Genomic DNA, 21850 nt, shown 5'->3' on the forward strand with positions numbered 1-21850 from the left:
CTCCGCGACCTCCGTCTCCGCCTCCGTGTCAGCCTGGGGCACGCAGTTCGCCCCGCGCGCCTTCCACTGACACCCCCCACCACACCCACCACCCCCACCACACTACCTCATACAACCTGCGCTCCGGGACACCACACAGAGGGTACGGGCTTAAACCAGTCTGCAAATTTCTTACAATATTTTACATGTCTCCGATACTCCATTCATAGTTATTAGTATTTGGAAGAAATCATTTTATACATATTTATTTATTTTTAACCTTTTATAAGATGAAATGAAAGACTGTCATTTTATTATACATTGTTATTACTTTATTCTGCATGAAAATCATATAACATTACCTGATAAATAACTTTAAAAGTGATGGTGAACGTGGTCCAGTCTGAGCAGCATTCATGTCACTGTCAACTTTATGTTGTACACAAACCACATTTGATCTTATGAAGAAGTAATGATGTGAGAGAACTGAGCTAGCACCGGTGCATTACTTTGACCAGCCGTCTCGTCTGTTCACGATGCAGTCAGGTGTACTGCAGCTGCAGCTACAGCGATGTGGCGCTCCTCAGGTCGTGGACATGAAATCTGCAATATTGTATATAGTTAGTGCGTACGTTAGTTTGTACTGTAATGTAATGTAAAGATGTACATTGAGAATGATATTTTTGTACGCGTGCAGTGACCGCGCTCTGCACGTTATTTCATGCACATCTATTAATTATATCTTGTTCTAAACTCTATGTACATTGTTAAGTAATATACGAATAATCTGATATATAAAGAGTTTGTTTCATTTATAATAATATATATGTGCTTGTTTTTAGTGAATTTTTCCGACAGAGCGGGAAAAAAAATATTTTCATACTTGGTTCTCGGTTTGTCTGTACTGATATTATAAATAGAAAGATTTGATTGTTTGTTTGTATTGAATATGCAGGCAAAATACTATAATAAATATTTTGAATTCCGTGCGAATGAAGTCGCTTACAACTGCTATTTGAGATATTTTAGCTCGCTCCTTGTAAAACTGGTTAGTTTTTATGATATCATGTAAAAATAAAGGAATCGAACCTGCGCTACTTTCGCAGGCGTTGCACGACCGCGCTATAAATACGTGTATTGCAAATATAAAAGTGCACTGTGCGATATTTTTGTAAACGGCTCGAGATACGCGCGGTCAGGGTAAGGACGAATGTAGTGACGTGATAAAGCTAATCTAGACAGTCGCCGGTCGCCGCGCCGCTGGAACACAACATTTACAAAATAACAACAAACGAATTGCTTGCATTAAAAAAAACGTCTTAAAGTTAGATTGTGTGAGGGAGTGAGGTGTAATTGGACAAATGGAAGATGTGGCCTCAACCTCGGAGGTGGTTATCCGGGACGCCGAGAGAGAAGACATGCTGGAAGTAGACAAGATGATACAGGTACCAATAATTTTGGAAAACTTGAAGCTTAAAGTTTTGGCATTAGGTAGCTCCATAAATTGTCACTAAATAACAAGACCGGCTATGTTTCAATTTTGTTATTACTATTGTAGATCTTTATATTCCTGAAATAAAGGTTACTAATTATTGTTATAGAGTTGTTATTACTGATATGCTATTATGGGCGTAGGCCTGAAATAAACAAAATTATTTTTTTTTAACTTTTTTACATTTAAGACGTAGGACTACGAGCCTATGCATAGCAGTAGACTGATGTTGAAGTGATGCACAGCGATAGTTGTGTATGGTAGATGTTATTTATATTAATATTAATTAAACTTTTCAATAAAATTTTAACTTTGATCTTGAACGTGGACGTGAGTCGAGTCATACCAATATGGTAAATATTTCCATCCAATATATTTTTTTTCTTTAGGAACTGGCTGTTTATGAGAAATTGACCGATGACGCGCGACTGAACGCTGCAGGTAAAAAAATTCACGCAACCGGTTACTTTTGCAAATATATAAAAAATTAAAAAAGGTCCTTTAATGTTAACTTAGAACATCATCACGATGTATGTAAAAAGGATATCTCTATCAATGACTACTTGTACAATTTTCTGAAAGTTATTTTACCATTTGTTTGCCGTTCAAACGTAATGTAATTTTAAAATGTGTGACAACTAGTATTTTAAACTGGGCTTGATAACCATGCAAGTTATAAGGTTAACACGATTCAGATCTAGTGCGAGACGGGTTCGATTCCCCGGCGGCGTTCGGGTGCAAGGTGCTGGAGGTGCGGGGGGAGCAGCGGGTGGTGGCGGGGTACGCGCTTTACTACCGCACCTACTCCACCTGCGTGGGCCGCGGCCTCATGCTGGAGGATCTGTACGTGCGCGAGCGCTGGCGCCGCCGGGGCTTCGGGCGGCGACTCTTCGCTGCTGTCGCTGCGGTACCACTCGAATTAATTTTTGACCAACAAAATAAACATGTAGATTCTCCGTCGAATCACATACGAGTTCGCTACATATCTTTAGACTTTTGAGTTGCTCGTAGTAAAGGTATGGAGCGTGTATCAGGAGGCGGTGTCGCGCGGCTGTGCGCGGCTGGAGCTGCACGTGCTGAGCTGGAACCCGGCGCGCGCGTTCTACGAGGCGCGCGGGGCCGTGGACCTGAGCGACGCCGACTGGCGCTACTACCGCCTCGACGCGGAACAACTGCGCCGCGCCGCCCTTCTTCACACATTGTGACAACGCCGCTCTTATTGTACTTAAATATGTGTCGCTTACCTGTTAAGTTTGCTTAAGTTATGACTCTTATATGACATGTATTTTGATATTAAATTGACCTTTACACAAAACCGAGATATTTAAGATATTAGTTATATAACTAATATATCCTAAACCCCTTACATTTTCCAAAGATGAGTTTTTATGATATGCTGATAGCTCACTAGCGCCCTCCTCACAACATCACAAATGTCACGAGATCCCTTTTGTTTTCGTACTGCAGCTTTCATGTTAAGTTTTGGGTTTATGTCATTTTTTGTGCCCTACATGGGCTACGTTTTACATATTTTCTCACGGAACTAACCGTGATAGCGCAACGCCTTTCTCATCGGGCCAGATGTCTTTGTGTGTTTATTTGGTTTATAGGATTTTCCTAAAGTTGTTTAAAGGAACCAAAATTTTTAAACTAACATCGTATTGTCATTTGACATTGACAATTATCATTTGTTGCTAAATGCCACTGTCAAAGTCAAAGTCATACTTCAAAGTTTTGAATTAAATAAATTCAATAAGAATTCAAAAGCTCTTATTAAACAATAATGGGTGAAAAATTTAAAGATGGAGAATTAATTATACGCGATGCCACTGTGCACGATATGCATGCGGTGATCGGTATGATTCAGGTAAACAGTTTTTGTTTTAACGAAAACTGTTAAGATATAAAATTCTTATCCATAATTGAGCAGTTATAGCTTATACCTCACTCAGTTATATATTGTATTTAATCTAAAATTTATTATTTTTCATCATATTTTGGTCCGCAAGAAGGTTATTACAATTGCTGTCTTTTACAAGTTTCTTAAATCATCTATCAATCATTTTAGGAGCTAGCTGACTTTGAAAAGATGCCTGATGGTCCAAAACTTACTGTTGAAGGTATTTTTATACATATTTTGAAATTTCCTTAAGGCTAGATTAATAACAATAAGTAAGTTTTCAGATCTCCAACGTGATGGATTTGAACTAGAACCACCGGCCTTTAAGTGCAAAGTAGCTGAGATACCGTTTCCAAGTGAGGTTATAGGCTATGCCTTATATTTCCCTACATACTCCACATGGGAAGGCAAAGCGATCATGCTGGAAGACCTCTATGTCTGTCAGAAATATCGCCGACGTGGTGTAGGCAATGCACTCTTCACTGCCACTGTATTGGTAAATAATACTAGTTTTTTGTTAGAAAATAAGCTTTTTGTTCTTTTGAATATCATGAATATAACAGTTCATTTACTACACTCATACAATATTATGCTCAGAGTTTTAATTCTTAAATGTACTAAGGGCTTGAAAAAAACACTTATCATAAGTGTGTAAACTTTACATCTTTTTTCATATAAGTGAGATAGTTTTAATATAATTCCAGCAAGCTGTTAAGATGGGCTGCAATCGTGTAGATTTTCATGTGCTAGCGTGGAACCAAGCTCGCAAGTTCTATGAGGCAATCGGCGCAAAGAATTTAACGGAGAGTGAGCAGTGGTGCTACTATCGCCTGTCCGGGGACGCCCTCGCATTAGCCTCCAGTAAAACAAAGCTTCACAGTGCTTAGATATGTATTTCATATTACTACATAACTTTGTACACATTCCTATGACATAATGAGAGAGACAACAAAGATTCAACATACAATTAACTTTCCTAAAATTGTTTACGGTTTGTGAACATACTTACATATTGAAATAATATACACAAAGCTTATAAAGCCAAATATAAAATATATTTAAATTACATAGAAAATATATAAAATTCATTATTTTATAGTTTTATCAAATCGTAAGGCAGTACATATGTTAGTTACAATTCTGTGATAAATCTGTGCATATATTTTCTTAATAAATTTTTTGTTATAAATGTTATAATTTTATTTACTACTATTATATACAGACGTAATAATAAATGCTTGATACGGGCAAAGATTCCACATTGGTCACATTGCCCATACATATGTCTTGTACAACTTAAACTAGTTATTGAACAAAATTAACCAACAATTACAACTGAATACTGTTCATACTTATTATCTAATAGTTCTGATGTCTACTTATTATTATAACAATGTTAAAATGCATACACCAATGTCACTTACTTCAGAAGATGAAGCTTCAATATTCTTTATTACCTCATTTTTTTAATACTCACTTTAAGGGGTGATGAGGCCATTGTTGACTATGGCCTTGTCACCGCAGACTTAGGGTAGGCTCCAAACCCCTCAGTGGAGGTTTAGTGGGCTAGTGATGATTGTATAAGCACATTGGCCATTCATAATTGGACTAGTGCAAGAGTCAGGAACTTGGCATTACCTTGGATTGATACTTGCCATGTGGCGGCCTAACTATACCACATAACTCCTTGTACACAAACTAGTCATTGCCTATAATATACAGATACAGAGATGACAAGCTATTCAGTCAAATAATACACTACATATTTACAAGTTATTACTAATTTTATCTTAACATTATTTTATTAAATTACATCTGATTAACTACATCAATTAACTACATTTGTAACTTCGAGTCATTATAAAGCTTTCGATGATTGTTGCCTTTTTGAGATTCGAGTTAACAAAGGCGACTACACACAGAGGCTCGAACTGGGAGTCAGCAACACCAGCCACTGTACATCTTACTTGTAGTCACATCACTGTGGTGACGTCACTTGTCTTTTGTCATTCTGATTCCGTCGGCGATAGTAGATTATCTTCTGAACATAGTACAGGAAGAGTGAAGTGTGTTCACGAGACGAAATCAGCTTCTACATCCATCAGTTCTTTTTACACTAGGAAAGTTGAGTCGTTTCCCTGCGTGCGGTCACTCCGTCCTGCATTGAACAGGGTGCGGGGTGCGGAGGGTCGCTACGTGGAAGCCATGAGCTTGGCGTGCGCGGTGACGTTGCGCTGGTGCAGGAAACCGCTGCCCTCTTCCTCCTCGCCGTTACCGAGCCCGTACTGCGAATGTCATCAGTGTTTTATTATAAGAAAGGTTTTCCCCAGCTGTATTTAAAAAGGATGATTAAATCATTTGCACACGCCCAATGGTACATGTACTTAGCACAATATGTTGGCGCTAAAAATTCTAACATTCATTTTGCGAATAGAAATCCCTCTCTCTATAAAGAAACCGAAGCTCTACAATAACTTGGCGAGGGAAATTTTATTCCTCACTCTTCTTTTATTGACACATACTTACGTTGAATAGTTATTTGAGTATGTGTGTGTTACCTGTAGCGCGTGCAGGTAGTGCTGCTGGGAGTGGTACGGCGCGGCGGCGTGCGCGTAACCCTCGTAACTGCCCGCCGCGCTCGGCTCGCTCTTGATGTTGAACAGCGAAGGGTTCGAGAGGAAGGCGGGGGCGGGCACGCCCAGCCCGTACTGCTGTCCGTGTGCGTGCGTCTGCGCGTGCCCGTGCGCGTGCGCGTGAGAGTGTGCGTGCGCGTGCACGTGGGTGTGTGCGCCCGGCGTGCTGCTGGTCTCGCTGCGCGGCCGCCCCACGCTCCCCGCGCCGCTCGCACTGCCCGCGGTCAGCGGGAGCGCCTCCGGCACGTTTGGTTTGCTCTCTGTAATGATGTTCAAATAAAAATGTTTTTAAAAACAGTACAACAAATAAACCAAGTGGTTAGTGGATATATGATATTGTACCGCTATCCCGATTTTTTTTTATAATAGAATACTATTGAGTACCAGAAGCAGTTTTGGTGATACGTACGATTTGGTAAATCAGCGGCTTTAAAAATTACTTAAGTAGACAGTATTTACCGTCAATGCCCGGCGAGCTGTGCTCGTCCTTCTTTACGTTGTCCTGAGGGGGCTTGGCGCCGCTCGCGGACTTCTTCGGTTTCCTCTTCCTCGTCTGGATGCCGTCCTTCCTCATTGCCAAAGGTCTGCAAATATACAATACATACCAATTATTTTACAGAAAATGTTAATACGTTTAAACAGTTATTTGAACTCGAGACTTTGTAGGTCGAAGGTAGTTTTGGTAAGATTAGCCTTATGTGTGGAGCACTCGCGTTCTTGGCTTTGGTTCCGTTCGTGTTAGTGTTGTGGTATAGAAGACGTGCGGTACTCGCCTGTTGATGCCGTGCAGCTTGTAGTAGAGGCCGCACGCGTTGCATACGGGTTCGCCGTCGTTGTTGCGCCGCCACAGCGTGGTGTTCCGAGAGCCACAGTTGGTGCAGCACTGGCCGTGTCGCCGCGCCGCAGACTGTGTACACACACACGTTACGAATGTTAACAACATGTTCACCACGAATATTGTGTCTAAAATAGCCTAAACAAATTACTAGTGGAAGTAAATGTCAAAAGGTCGCTGTTATAACAGAAATAAGATTTTTTTGCTGACTAGATAAAACAAAGTATAAATTCAGAATGGAAATGGATATATTAGCTATAGATAGGTCGAAACTTAAAATTAGTCGTAATTTAAAAAGTAAAAAGGCACCATCACAATAATTAATAATATAAGTGTATAAAGCAAATCATGCAACACATTCCTTACTAAATACAAACGCATCACCACAAATACCTCTACTGATTTTACCAATTGACGGCTACATAAATTTGCACAATGCCATTGTTACATTATCTGTGGTTAACAATCACGCTTTATTACTATTAGTACCTACTATATATGTACGATCAACTTTACAAATACAAAAAAAATGCTCTATAAAAAATCAGCTCCACCGGAAAGGATAATCTTCTAATTATGATGAGGATAAAATAAACATTTCTGTAATGAATTAGACAATTATCTGAGTTAAAATTTGGAAGAATCAATTGACACAACAAGCGAAATGCTTGAAGACCACTTTAGAACTTACAGGATTTCATTATTAAAATTTCTCATTTGACAGATGCTGAAATAAATAATAAAACATTAAGTGTAAAAGAGGAAACCTCTTGAACGTTGCTTAATTAATAATGAAATGTTTAATTAAATATGTGTAAAATATGTGAATAATAAAACGGAGATGACGGAGGATAAGCTGCAGATAAAGGTGAGCACCGAACTACTTATTTATAAATAATTTTTAAATGGAACAAATCGATGCATTCGATGTAATTAAAAGCTCACTTTATATCTTTATCGAGATGTGTTTGTTGCGAGAGATGGGGGGGGGGACATGTCTACACACGCTGACGTCACATCATACATACAAGAACATTATTTCTGTATGCATGTGTTACCGTCACATTGTAAACATCATTATTTTATAATCTCACTAGTTTAAATGAATGATATGTCCAATAAGATAATGAGTACATTGTAAACTTATGATCACTATAATCCTACGCTTTAGATCTGCAATGCAATGAGAATGCCTCCTGCTTATGATTTACATAATAATAGTTAAATCACATTGCACCCTATAACGTGAAAGTTATTCGTCCCTCTCTAGTTTAGTTTACAAGGTGGACATCTCTGTGCATCAGACAAGGAGGCTGCGATGCGCACTCACTCACACACACACACACACATTGCTGTGACACGGAGCAACTCCGTCTCCGGGGTATGTCTGGGACCGGTTACTTTAATTGTCAGTTTCAATTAGTACATTATTTACGAAAACCTTTATATCCAAATATGTATTATACATATATGAATAATTCTTAAATGAGGGTTTAATATATATATATTAAAACCTACTTTATGTATGTGTGATGTGTGGAACGTTTTTTTAGTAAAGATAGGAATTAGATAAGGACGATATACAGGTATTTACTATTTACATCATTATAGGTTTCACCAAGAGGGGATATGGGGTACAGCTGCCTCACTAGGGAATTGAAAAATTGCAAAATAAATACATGTATAAGCTACTACTATATATATAGATAACTCAAAAATTACTTTTATATAAGAGAAGGGAGCAAAAATGCAGCCCCCACTACATCTAGCCTAGATCATCGGCTAGCTCCGACCTTTATTTACATTCAATAACCAATACTACAGCAAGCAGATCTTTGCAACACAAGAAATATAATACATGATGCACTCGACTCAAAGATAGGCAAAAGTGCAACCACAGGCGAAGTCTGGAACTCGGAGCATGCGCGAGAAGACACCGCCACCATGTTACCCGGACGGTACACAACTGTTCGATAAACGAAAGATAAACCAGCGGCCGTCGCTCGTCGTCCAATGCGTGTGCGTGCCGGCCGGGCCGGGTAGCCGGGCGGGGCCGCGCGTCATTGGCCCGGCGCCGCCCGCCACCGTCGCGTCTCCCGTCTGTGCGCCGGCCGGCGAGAACCACTGTCCGCGCTTCGCAATCGGTTATCGAACAAACATGGGCGACGCCGGCCGTCCCGATTTCCCGTTTCGCCGAGGCGAGAGGCCTACGGGTACCAGGGAGTCGGGACCACCGGCGCCGCCGGGTGAGGAGCGGTAGCGTGTAGTTCTACAGCGAAAGTCGGAGGGAAAGGTTAGTCGCGTGCGGGGTGCGGGGCGCGGGCGTCGGTCAAGCGGGGCGGGAAGCATGCACTAGTCTACACGCCACCGACTCACCTTCTTCATGCCCCTGGCCATGCCTTCCACACTCATCCATCTCTGCACGGAGCCGTCCTTATAGAAGCGGGTGAGCAGCTCCGCGTCGGCACCTGTTCGCAGAGAGAGCGTTACTAGCAGAGCAGCGGGGGACTCACCAGCCGCTTGCTGGGCTTCACGAGCGGCCGGTTGACTCCGTTGATCTTGTGGTAGAGGCCGCACGCGTTGCAGAGGTAGTGGCCGGTAGCGTCGCGGCGCCACAGTGGTGTGTTGTTGGCGCCACAGTTGACACACTCGCGGCCCTCCTCGTACGCCTCCAGCACGCCATCTGTATGCGCAGTGCCCGCGTCCGTCAGCCGAGGCCGAAGCCTCCTGTGGCTCCCGGCGCACCGGCCGGGAGTATATTCTGTCACCTAAGTGACCACATCTAGCAGTGGACCTAATGTTTGCCAGCCTAGCCGCTCTAAACGAAATAGAGGCAGCACCAACATCTCACATAATCACTTATCATCAAGTGAGCTGCGTGTACATTCAGGTATGTCCCATTGAGGGCCTTAAAGGCTGGCACTATGTTTCAGTATGAATGTGGATAAATCACTTAACACAAGGAGACCACGTTCCGCTGTTTCTTGACTAATAGAACAAACGTTATAGCATATAACATGGAATTGAAGGAAAAAGTCTAGTCTAGTAATAAAATCGGATCCTGGTACACAAATTGGTAAAAATAGTAATGACACGCATTAAAAATGTTGACAATTAAATATAAAGTAAATTGATAAATGCAGTCACTGCATTTTATTACATACATAGAAGATGATGGTAAGTGCGACATGTTACAATATGAATATTTGACGATATCCTGAGTTATACAATTCCGACTACAAACATTTGCTTTTAGTTATAACCGATACAGGTTACACTGAGCATACACATTTGCAGTAGCCAGTGAATTCCCTAAAGCGGAGTGCGCCTCGCGACGCGGCGCCACCGCTAGGGCGATCCCTCCGCGGCTTATCGCCTATCCGGCAGATAGTGGTCTGCGGCCGCACTTTGTTAACTCAAATCCAGGCAATTGTTCTTTACAATTAATTATTAGCATCTATTCAGAGCCAAGACTCGTATACTCCTTGGATATCGGACTGCAATTCTGTTGTACATTCTGGTAGAACTTCGTAAAAAAGGCATTGCAACACAATTCCTCACACATTCTATTTGTGTCATCAAAGAACTTTGTTGTTCAACAACATGACACAAATAGATGTGCCTCTTTCGCAGTACAACAATAGGTACAGAGATGTTATCCTCTTAAATCCACTCCTTTAATATGTCGCTGACGTGTTTACAAAGTGACTAATTCATTGACTATATAAATATTAATTTCCTTGTTTTAGTCAATGTTATACATCGCATGCTGCGCTGCACAAACAAATAGTAAAATAGTTGAAGTTTTTATCATCAACATTATCATCTTCATAATTTGCCATTAATATACAGTATTGGTTTGTGTTTATGTAATGCCGGTGTGTCAGCTTACCGTACGCCGGAGGGCGTTGCAGGGCATCGTAGGGCCCGCACCACGAGCCCATCACAACGTTCTGGCCGTAGAGGGCGCCGCCCACGCCACCCACTCCGCCAACGGCGCCCACGCCGCCCACGCCGCCCACACTTCCACTACCTGTTGATGAAACACCTACATAAGAAAATGAGAAACCACATAGTGCACATCCAGCTGCAATTAACTGAGCACAACAGAGCATACTTTGCTCACACGTTGATCACCTTAACTCTTTTGCGACAAATGCTCTACTGTTTCTGAACAGTCAGAACTGTAACTGAAAGGACGAAGTTTTATGAGTTATATGTCTCAATAAATCCACGACGGTAATGCCAGCCATGTTGCAGCAGGCGGCACTCGCTCTGCCTCATAATTACCAATTACACCAAAATTAAACTAGACACAGTTTAGATTCCAATACTACAATTATCCAATGTCAATAAAAGAATATGATACCACCAAAATATGCACACTAAAGAATTATACGAGAAAAAAAAAATCATTTTTAAACATGAAGATAAGCTGTGCGATAAACATTACGAATGAATAAACTCATGTTTGAAATGTTGCAAGAATTTTAAATATTAACTAATTGTGGTTGAAATATTGTAACATCATGTTACAATAATATTGATCCCGCCTCGGACACGTACTGTAGCAATGTAACATGTCATCGAGTGCTTCTTATCATCGTTCTATTGAACAATTAGTCAACGAACAGATTTGACGAAATCTGACAACAACATTGTAATTAGTTATCTATCGCTTTAATTAAACAAATGCCTCTTTGTTCCGACGACTGTTTAAACTTTAAACTGTTATTTTGGCGCGGTAGGAGCTTGTTCATTGTTGACAATCATTAAGTCGAACTGATAATATCGGATATCACTCGCGGTCGCGTAAACCGAGGCCGCCGCGTATCGCCCCGAGCTCGCGACCCGCCGGCGCTGGCACAAACCTGCCAGGAGTGCGAAGTTCTGTAGCCATGAGGGCGAGTGCTGCAAGGCGTCCATGTCGGTCGACTCGGGACGCAGAGACAGAAGCAGGAGGTGTCAAGAGGTCGCGGCGCACACAGGAGCACACGGTCAGAGGTCGCGGCGCGCACTGACCGCGCCAGCGAGCGCGCGCGACGCCTCTTATCGCCTCTGATTCAGTAGACCTGCCCGCTATTGTTGCGATATGGTTCAATTCGTGCGCTTCTCGTGTGCGGCCACGAGAAGGAAAAAGACTACGTTTTTTAAAATCACTTAAAACCTACAACAATTTTAACACCGGTTTTTTTTTCTCAAAAATAGAAATGAAGATTTAATGCGATAAACTTAGTAGTTTATTCTTCTACAAAAAAGGCATGAATCAAATTAGTGCAACACTTGACACTCACGACTTACACTCCCATCCTAAACAATGAATGTCTACATCTAAAGAATTGTGACAAGATGTACTTTAATCAGGTTTAGGTATTTGTAGGATTTCTAGTCAACGAGAAACTCCGGCGACCGATACGTGCCCCCTTCGCGCCCCTTGGCCGCTGATCCATCCTCAGATGGACAAAAACAATACGTTTATCCTTCTGTTGGGAAACATATCTGTTTCTGGGAATACCACATCGGAGGCGATATTGAATCACTTGTTGTTGCATTGCGGTTTGCGGAGACGCGGCCAGCGCGCCGCCTCTCAGCGGATCTCACTACTGTACTCACTAATGAGGCCGGGATTTCATTTGTTATCAATTATTTGTAAGTGATGTTGTTCTACTGATGATTTCATAACTATTATTCATGTTGATACTCAAAACTCATATATATATTATGTAGGCACTATCATATCATGTCAAACAATTCATATTTTAGGGATAAAAAGTGCAATTGATCAGAATTGTAATAAATAATAATTTTAAATTATAACAAATAATATACCTAAGTATATATACAAGGTTCTAAAGACGGTTCCGCGGCGATAGTTATTAAATTTTCATTATTTATCGAAAGTTGGCAGCACCGGTGATAGTGGATATCAATATTCGATTAGTTTAGTGTATCTCAATTATTTAAATCAGTAAAAGAATAAAACAATAACAACAGTAGTAGACGCCAGTAACAACAACATCTGTTGCACAAATATTCCGCCACGATCAGTGCAATATCGCGATCACACAGAAGACAAGCCTCAATTGGAAGCAATTCCGCGTACAGTCTGATGTTGAGTATGTAACGTCTAACTTTGGTCCTCTTCTCCTTCCTACTCTTTTCTTGCAGGGAAATGCTTGGAGGTGGCGTGAAATTGGCGGAGGATACGGATGCGGATACGCATAGAAGTCAAAGGAAATATCCTCATTCTGTAATTAAAGGTAGGCAGCGCATCTGCAAATGCGTCTACGGGCAGCGGTCACGTCGCTATTTTTGCGAATTAATGTGGGTAAAAAATAATGTTTGATTTAGTAAGAAGCATTGCAAACAATTCAACAATTATATTTGAGATGATTCTAATAATTTAACTAACAATTTTTATCACGTGTCCCGGGAATTGCCAATAATCTAAATAAATTAAAAAAAAATATGTACGTAAGCGTGTAATTCCCCACGACTCAAACGATACGGTAGGTACTTATTTGTGGCTATCAATGGTAATTTTGACAACGAATTTACGAACGAAGTATCAAACATAATCAAATCTTACGTAACTCATGGATCATTTTTAGCAGCCGACTTGGAACATAATTCTTTTGAATTTGTTCAAAATATTGTTAACACGAACAATCATAGCAGCTCTACTTTAATAATGAATCCCCAACTAGATCGAAATATATTCATATTTGTTATTTCTTATTTTATTTGTATTATCTTATTTACTGGTGTGGATATAAACATGTTTGTCTAAGTCTAGGAGGACGTGTCTCTAACATCTTTCCTTGTTTTATCTTACTGTAACATTGCGACGAAACTCCGATATTTGCTCTGATCATCCTTGTTATACGATGCTATGCTTTTGGCCGCGACTTTTTCCTCACGAAAATTTAAAAATGTAGTAATACTCGAGAAGAACTTTACTTACTCAGTGATAATGTAGCTTTCTAATGTCAAGTTGTTTTTGAGTTTATTATTAAACATTTAATTTCAAGTATTCTATTTCTTTACCTTGATCCATACTGTCCTGTTTGTATGTCTAGTAAAGTTATTTCACAATATTCTCCTGTTATACAAATTTCAGCGTGATCCATGCTTAATGATTTGGAGATACCTCCTAACAAACATCCATCCATCCATACAAACGTTAGCATTCATAATATTAGAATGATTACCGTATGAGTCGTGGTGCGCGGCGGGATGGTGGTGCCACACGTTCTGGTGTGGAGCGAAGTGGGCATACTGCTGCAGCCGCCCGCCGCCCACGTAGCCCGCCCACGCCTCGCCGCCCTCGCCGTACCCGCCCGCGCCTGCGCCCACTCCAGCCCCCGCGCCGAACATTCCGCCCTTGCTGGCCGACTCGCTGCCCGCTGCCCGACTGCCGCCTGCCGCTACTGCTGCATCGCCTGCCCCGCACACAGCGCCTGAACACACAACACACACACACACATATTTAAAGCGACTCATTACATCGTCAACACAATAGCTTAGTCTGGCCTACAATTTCGCTGCCCAATACCCTAACATTGTGATATATTTAAAGAAGTAGTTGTTGGTACCTAAAACCTAAAAGTATAATAACAACAAAAATAGTCTTTGTAATCAACTCCTCTATATATGTTATTGTATTTTAATATTATAACAGAAATGATTAAGCGAATAAATGTGTACTTGTGTATACAAACAAAAACCCGTTTGCAAAGAAACATAAACCTGTATGGATATCATAGATTGGCGCGTGCGAAAGTCCGCGAAGCGTAGCGACACATGCCAAGCAAGCGAGCCGCATGTCCGCCGCATGTCCGCACTACTCGACATCTCAATTACACTTATTATTCACTTGCTCACATTGAAACTTTCTTTTCGACTTTCAAGTTATGTGTCGTATAATAGTGAACGAGTAAAGCTTGAATTCTTACTTAAGCCAGCAAAAGGTAATCCTACTTTAGTTACTTTTTCTTTTAGAAAAATATATTCGCATTATGTATCTACTATAAGTGAGAATTTGAACTTTGTTTTTTGAGTTATTATTCAGATAGTTAAGTTTCAATGAATTTAAATCAGGATAAGTGACTCTTGTTATTATTATACAACGTTCACAATTAATTCAGATGTAATTTGTTTGTGTGTTGAGCTAAATACAATGTGATGGAATTAAAGCGCGATTCTCGCTTGTTATTTGTTTATTTAATAAACCATGGCATGGTATGATAACGGATTCCTCAAGTTATACTGATGCGGTTAATTATAACAGAATGACGAGATCGAGCAGTGACGTCACACGGCATGGTATATCAGCCTGGTACCTACATACTATGTATATTTATCTATATTTATATAAGTTTTCCCGATTTGTTATTTAAATTTTTTATTTTTCAAAATTATTTATTTTTAAAATTTAAAAATATTATTATCGTTAAAAATATTTTTTAACATTAATTACTATTTACTTGTATTTAAATTTGTAAAAATGTAACATCGGGAAATACTTGCTTACATTTTTACCACACTTTATATATTACATTATGTAGTTTGTTATTAAAGTTACATACAAGTTTATGAAGACTTATTTTATAACAATAACCAATAAATATAAATGTCACATCAAGGGTAAATGTTACATATTATTAAGAAGAAATAGAAAATCAATTAACAATCTATACACATCTATAACCAGAAGACAAAACAGTAAACTGACTGACAACTATCAACGTGCAGCTTCTGCATTAAGAAACATGAAATGGATCGTAGAGATTTCTGATACTACGTAGGCCATCACTTAGAAATTTATCCCTTAGTGGTCTAAAGTGTGGGTTCAAAGTTTGTATAGAGCAACGTTAATCTTTGGCATAATTGCTTGAAAATTTTCACGCGGACGAATTCGCGGAACTAGCTAGTTAAGTATACCTATAAATATACCGATAAGTGTCACATCAAAAACAAATGAATATTAAGCAAATCAAGAGCTATGACTAGGCTGTTAGACGAGAGTGTCGTAGAGCCGACATGTGACGCATTGATGGGCTCCTTAGCGCAGCTGGGTGGCGTGCGGCGTGCGGTGTGCGGCGTGCTCTGCCGGCGCTTGGCACATCACCGATTGTGCAGCCCTATCGCAACAGATACCGCCGCAGAGATAAGGCACGTACGCTTACATTTACATTGAAAAACTGTCTACTGAATACTGTTATTTGTATATAGCTCTTATTACTTCAAGCATAACGACTACTTTACGTATTTTCGTGATGTACAAAGTATGTTTTGCTGCAGTGCGGCTGCAGTGAGTCAACAAGGTAATGCATCTGTTGCAAGTTGCAGCGCGCGTGGCGGATGATTGACACATCATGTACCGTGCAAGTGTTATTTATCATCTTGTTATGACACGAAACTCGGCCAGCGTTGTACGCTGCGGTGTGACGAGGTCACGGTTAACCTGACTAACTACACAAATATCAATGATAACTGTCGCATAATTACATCTTAAACAAATTATTTAAATTCTAAGTTCTATAGTCCACTTCTAACCTTTTACGTGCGGTTAAACGAATTGCTATGTATAATATTTAAAACACTATTAACAGTTTCGCAATTAGCGAAAGGTGCGCGGAATGTCGATACGACAAACAAAAAGATAAGTATAATATTGTCAAATGAATGTTATTAAGGTAGTTATTAGTCCCTGCGGTTCTATCACTTAATCAGTCGTCAGGTCGGTGCTAAATTATCAGTAATTATTGAAATGCCACGTTGTTACCAATCCACACATGTGACTGGAGCAAACAAAAACACTTTGCAAAATACTCGGGTCGCGTTAAAACCCCTGAGCAATAAATAACCCTGGTGACAAAGTGCCTAACCCTAGTTTTTTCGACGCCATAAATTTATTTTTTTAACGAAGATACTAATAGCGACAAATTTAGTTGCCATGTGCGTCCAGAGAGAGTATCGAGTAACGCTAAAAATAACTGCGAACTGAATATGAGTAATTATGAAAAGGATATTAAGTTGCCGACAGAGATCGCTCCATCGGGAGGCGCCGCGCCGCGCCGCGCCGCGCCTGGAACTCAGGAATACCTACACATTTAAGTATAAGTTTCTTTTTTTAATATATAAACCTACGTTATTACAGACAATATAACATCGTTATTTACAGCTTTTTAAACCATATTTCATAATATGCAAAGAAATAGAATAAAATCCATTTTACAGATTCTCCTTTCAGCTCAAAATATGCTTACATGTATTTATTTATAATATTGTTTTTTAAACGGGGATTTTTGCCTCAGAAACCGTCGGTCAGTGGTGTTGTCGAAAAATGGTGGGCGCATTTTAGTGGCTAATATATTTTTTTAAATAATTAATATAAAACTCCATGATCGTCTGCTGTGATGTATGTATGTGCAACTCAGTGAATGGTAAATCATTGTAATAGACAGTTGTCACTGGAGCGGAGTGAGGAAGCGAGGAATGCGACTTCTGCAGGCGTAGTCGCAGTTGTCAGCGTGTCGAATGTATGAAAACGAGACTGGCTGTCACCACATCGTACTGCTACATAATTTACCCACCATCCCCGACTATTCAGCACATCATTCATTATAATTAGGGTTAACTGTCACAAGTGATGTAGCGTCGGATACTTTCTTAAAATATATCGTTGAAAAAACTTGGATTAAATCGAGTTTTCACTGTATTTTTATTTCTACGAACTTGTCTATAATTTCCTCACTTTTGTGGCAATTACAATGAAATGATCACACGAGGGACAGAAATAATTAATATATAATAAAATATTACTAAGTTATTTGTTGCCCTCTCGCTCAGTATTTACCTAAACGAATTAAAATAAAATGTAAATATGAAAAGTAATGAATACCTAAATATAGCGTAGATGTATTAAGCTAAAGTGTATTTGAAGAACAACATATTTTAAATATTAAACATAATTCCAACATAAAAACAATTTTAAATATACAATGTAAAGCGGTTCCGTGTTGTAAAGAAGGGAAGGCTGTAGTCATTATGTGTTTAATTTACAAAGTTGCCGTCAGTTGCAGTCAGGTCGGCGCACACCGACACAGCCGAGCTTGCTATCTGCGACACTCAAGTCATCATAAGTACGTCATTTCGCAGTTAACTAACAACTTTACAACGTGACACGATGCCTGCGTAGCTGATATGAGAGACGCGCATTTACTGTAAGTTGCTTAGTTTGTATGTGTAGGCGGGTGATCAAACGACGATGTATGAAAACGGCAAACCACTGCCGTAACAACTTGTATACGAATATATTGTCGTCCCTTTCATTCTCATTGACATAACAAAGATTATAATATGTATATCTACAAGTTCCACGACAGTGAAATTCTACGGTTAGAAACAATTGATAGAGAATATTTTTTTTCTTAAAGTAATATTCCATCCACTTTACAGGTTAGCTAGTAAGATACATTTGGCATGTTGCCCGACGCGATAATGTCTGTGTCGATATTGAGTTGAGTCGGAAATATTTTCATCAAACAGAACGTCTGTCTGCCGTCACAGAGTATTGTGTGTAGGTTTAGCTATAGTATAGCTAAAGTCATCCAACATGTTTGCTTTTATATTCTACACATAAATAAAAGACATGAAAGTCATTTAAAGTATTTTGCTATCATCGCTTAAATATATATATATATTTTTTTTTTAAATTTCATTTCCTCAAAGGATAATCGTTACTGTAGACAAAACGTTTGCAGTAAAATTAACGATCCTAAAGTTTATGCTTTTCGGAATACGCGAGACAGAGTAGGTGTGTTTTTACATAAAACCTATTTAAATTATGTAACGAAAGGGAGATAGAATACAATAAGATGCGTACATATTATTTCCCTCGCTAGTGCAGCGCAGTCTCGGGCGTGGCCGTGGCTGGTTCTGGTGGCGGGCGGAGAGCGCCGGGCGCGCGAATTTATGCGGTGCATTAGCGGCACGCGATTTATGACCGCTACGAAAAGTTATGGTGCTAGTGGCCCGCACCCTCGCCCCGCCCCCCGGACCCCGCTCTGCCCCGCCGGCGCGGCCCACTGCCCGGGACTGCTTTTAACGTAACATAAGTACATTTTCCACTGAGCGACTAGCCGCACGACTGTCATTTGAATAAGAGACACGGCCGCGCCGGTAAAAATGGTTTATAAAAGTAGCGAACACGGCGCAACAGTAGTACCAGCGACTTACTCTACTTTCTGTTCAGTGACACTGTAAAGGCAGCGTAAAGTAAGTTACCAAATACAAAAATTTCTTATTAAAACTTTGGTCCTAATGATTTAGCTCTTAACACAAAACATATATGTGATACAAAATGTTTTTGTTTTCGTAGAAACTAAACTTAAATAATGATTAATGAGACGTAACAAAGTACAGATGCCGACTTTATGTTGTAAACATCTTTATAACAATTGTCATTATTGGTTTTGAAAACACCGTCGAGAGTGTGAGGAACAGAATGCTACTTAGTTATAAAATGTTTAATTCCCTCGATCGATGTCTCCACTTAACAGTTTAGATTTGGACGATCATTTAAAATGCCTACGAAATAATGTGTTAATTTCGTTAGTACATGGAATTGGGCCGCCCCGCCCCCGCCGCCACCCCCTTCCCCAGCGGCCTCTTAATCAACAATTACAATTAAAAATGCACAATTTACACGAGCTGACGAATACCAGTTATCGGCTGCGATAAAAATAATTGCCTTCAATTATTTCACGAACCGACTCTGAATAATTTTAAATGAAGCGTTCGCCGACCCGAATGCGCCGCCTAATAGTCCTCGAGGTCCGCGGCCACAACGACAGCCGACTGCTAGTCGACACTACACACACGAGCAATTATTACTTTTAATTCAATTACTGCGTTTCCAAATTATTATCTGGCTTTGTAATGGTTGTACCCAATAAGTTGTATCGGCTGTAAACTTGTACGGAATTTTCGGAGATTTGCACACAGTTGCAAAAAATATCACTGATTCTGCTCTGTACGTAACAAGCCGTACCGTCCCGCCAACTACACAATCAATGAACGAAATATACAAAAAACATCTAATCGTTATAAATAAATATATTTCTCTATCTTTTCTAATAATATTAAGAACATGAAGGATGCAAATATACCCTGTTACAGTTCGTACTCTGCTAAGTGCCATTATGACAATAAACAGGTATAAAATGTTATAGTCGACGTTATGAGACTGGCTCGACCTTCGAGATGCTCCGCTAAGAGCTGGTGTCAGTGGGGCACCGCCCGCCGCCGACCTAGGCCAACGCCGTAACGCTTTTAGCCCACTCGAGAGCGTCTGACTGGCGCCACGCTCCTCGCTGTAACACAGCCAAGCCGCGCTCTTCCGTCTTTTGTCTCTGGTCTGAGACCGACGGGATAATACATGCGATTAACACCTTTATTTATTATATTATCTAACACCGGTCGTCGCCAACAATGAAATTGTGACTACGAATATAATATCAAAGCGTTTTCATATTTCAATGCTATTTATGTGTCGAAAGGTTTAATTATTTTATCTTTGTGCTATCTTATAGGTTCCGCTGTTAAGATCATAATGTTGCGCTGGTAAGAGTGCGTCTCTAGCGGCGCCGCGCGACGGCGGCGAAGCTGCATCTGGCGTATCGCGCTCGATAATCAATCAGCGTGGCGGCGGAGCAGATAGCCGCCTCCATTTGTCCGTATTACGTCGTTTGTGCGTCTGCCGGCACTTAGCGCGCGTGGGAGTGCCGGAGTGCCGGAGCGCCGGCCGCCGCGGTGCCAGCGGCCCGGCGGGCTATTTGTGCCCACTGCGCCGCCGGCATCGAGGCCTGGCATTTGTCTTACGCTGTATGCCCGTTGGCGGGTAGTGCGTGTGCTAGCCGCGGCCGCGATCCTTATGATATTTGATTCAGAACCAAAGTATTATATGTTGAGCAAACCATTTTGTTGCTCCTCTACGAAATTATATCACATTCTTCCCCGTACAACAAATATTTCACAAGTGTTCGCATTTAAATCAGGCATATGATGTTGACTCCTTTTAATATTGCGTACATACGATGAGACAATAACAAGGTCGGAGATCAAACCGAAGCTTTGAAGTAGCTACAGTTACAGTTACGTATTATTTTAAGGACATTAAGACTGGAGATGACTTGTGTTCCCAAGTGCGGTTTGTAACGGTACCTCACGAGGTTCCCACAGCGCGGCACCAAGCGGCACCACGTGGCGTCAAGTGCCGCGCAGGTGCCGGCCCCGCGCCTCTCGCAGCGCCCCCTAGCGCCGCCGGCGGCCACTTGACATCTCTCTCATGTCATAAAACGCGACGCGGCTCGCAGACAAGTGGCCGCTGCGCTCTCCGACACTGAGACTGCGCTTTCCTTTTAGTTATTAGGTATTTTTTGTGATCACAAACTACCGCCGATGCCTCCTCAAAAGCTTCCGTGATCTTACTTTTAACATTAAGTCAAACAATATTTAATAAATAACCGTATCACTACACCATAGGAAATTGCCTTAACCTTTATGCAGCAACGGTATTAGTTTAATATTGTAGGTAATATGCCTGTTGTTGTTTATCTAGATAATATTCCTCGACATTAGCTTACAGATACATGAGAAAACTATCATGCAGTACATAATTCTCAAAGTAAATACAGAGTGGGCGGGAGCGGGAGCGCACATTCTACGCTAAGTGATCAATTGTCGTTAACAACTGCTATTTGATTTTATAATTGCAGAGATATGCTCGTGGGAGATGTTCACGTCGAACAATATACAACAGTCCACCAATAATAGTATAACTTAATTATTGTGTAGCATACAGTACAGTCAATATGAATACAAGTATTATAGATAGTGTCAGTGGACGATAACTGTTACAATATTGGCACGCATGTTAAAGTCTATTTAAAGTTGGACATCGACACGTTATTAGCTGACAAAGCATTGTTTTCGTCACCGTGTTA

At 40.6% G+C, this 21850-nt stretch overlaps 2 protein-coding genes across 6 annotated transcripts in view; one reads left to right on the plus strand and one right to left on the minus strand.

The window, feature by feature from the left end:
• The first annotated feature begins 1212 nt into the window (after window positions 1-1212).
• On the plus strand, window positions 1213-4285 carry LOC106127655 (diamine acetyltransferase 2). Of its 2 annotated transcripts, XM_013325826.1 has the most exons (6): window positions 1213-1424; window positions 1861-1912; window positions 2167-2378; window positions 3540-3591; window positions 3656-3867; window positions 4076-4285. In XM_013325826.1, exons 1-6 carry the CDS (start codon window positions 1341-1343, stop codon window positions 4256-4258), a joined length of 795 nt encoding a protein of 264 aa, XP_013181280.1. In that variant the 5' UTR covers window positions 1213-1340; the 3' UTR covers window positions 4259-4285. The 2 variants fall into 2 exon arrangements, with proteins under 2 accessions (XP_013181280.1, XP_013181281.1); XM_013325827.1 differs by lacking the exons at window positions 3540-3591; window positions 3656-3867; window positions 4076-4285 and adding an exon at window positions 2506-2784 and having other exon boundaries at window positions 1214-1424.
• Window positions 4245-21850, minus strand: part of LOC106127654 (transcription factor GATA-5) — a 41013-nt gene continuing 23407 nt past the window's right edge. The window contains exons 2-8 of one of the 4 annotated variants that reach the window (XM_013325822.1): window positions 14051-14299; window positions 10732-10872; window positions 9216-9307; window positions 6778-6911; window positions 6464-6588; window positions 5930-6264; window positions 4245-5656 (exon numbers count right to left, since the gene is read on the minus strand). In XM_013325822.1, the coding sequence (XP_013181276.1) occupies window positions 5564-5656; window positions 5930-6264; window positions 6464-6588; window positions 6778-6911; window positions 9216-9307; window positions 10732-10872; window positions 14051-14216 (1086 nt within the window). In that variant the 5' untranslated portion in view covers window positions 14217-14299 and the 3' untranslated portion in view covers window positions 4245-5563. Of the gene's footprint in view, window positions 5657-5929; window positions 6265-6463; window positions 6589-6777; window positions 6912-9215; window positions 9308-9352; window positions 9523-10731; window positions 11197-11710; window positions 12463-14050; window positions 14300-21850 lie in introns of those variants that run through there. The other 3 variants (XM_013325824.1, XM_013325825.1, XM_013325823.1) reach the window with 3 other exon arrangements.

Source organism: Papilio xuthus, unplaced genomic scaffold (assembly GCF_000836235.2).
Source record: "Papilio xuthus unplaced genomic scaffold, Pxut_1.1 DF824655.1, whole genome shotgun sequence".
Classification (NCBI taxonomy): Eukaryota; Metazoa; Arthropoda; class Insecta; order Lepidoptera; family Papilionidae; genus Papilio; species Papilio xuthus.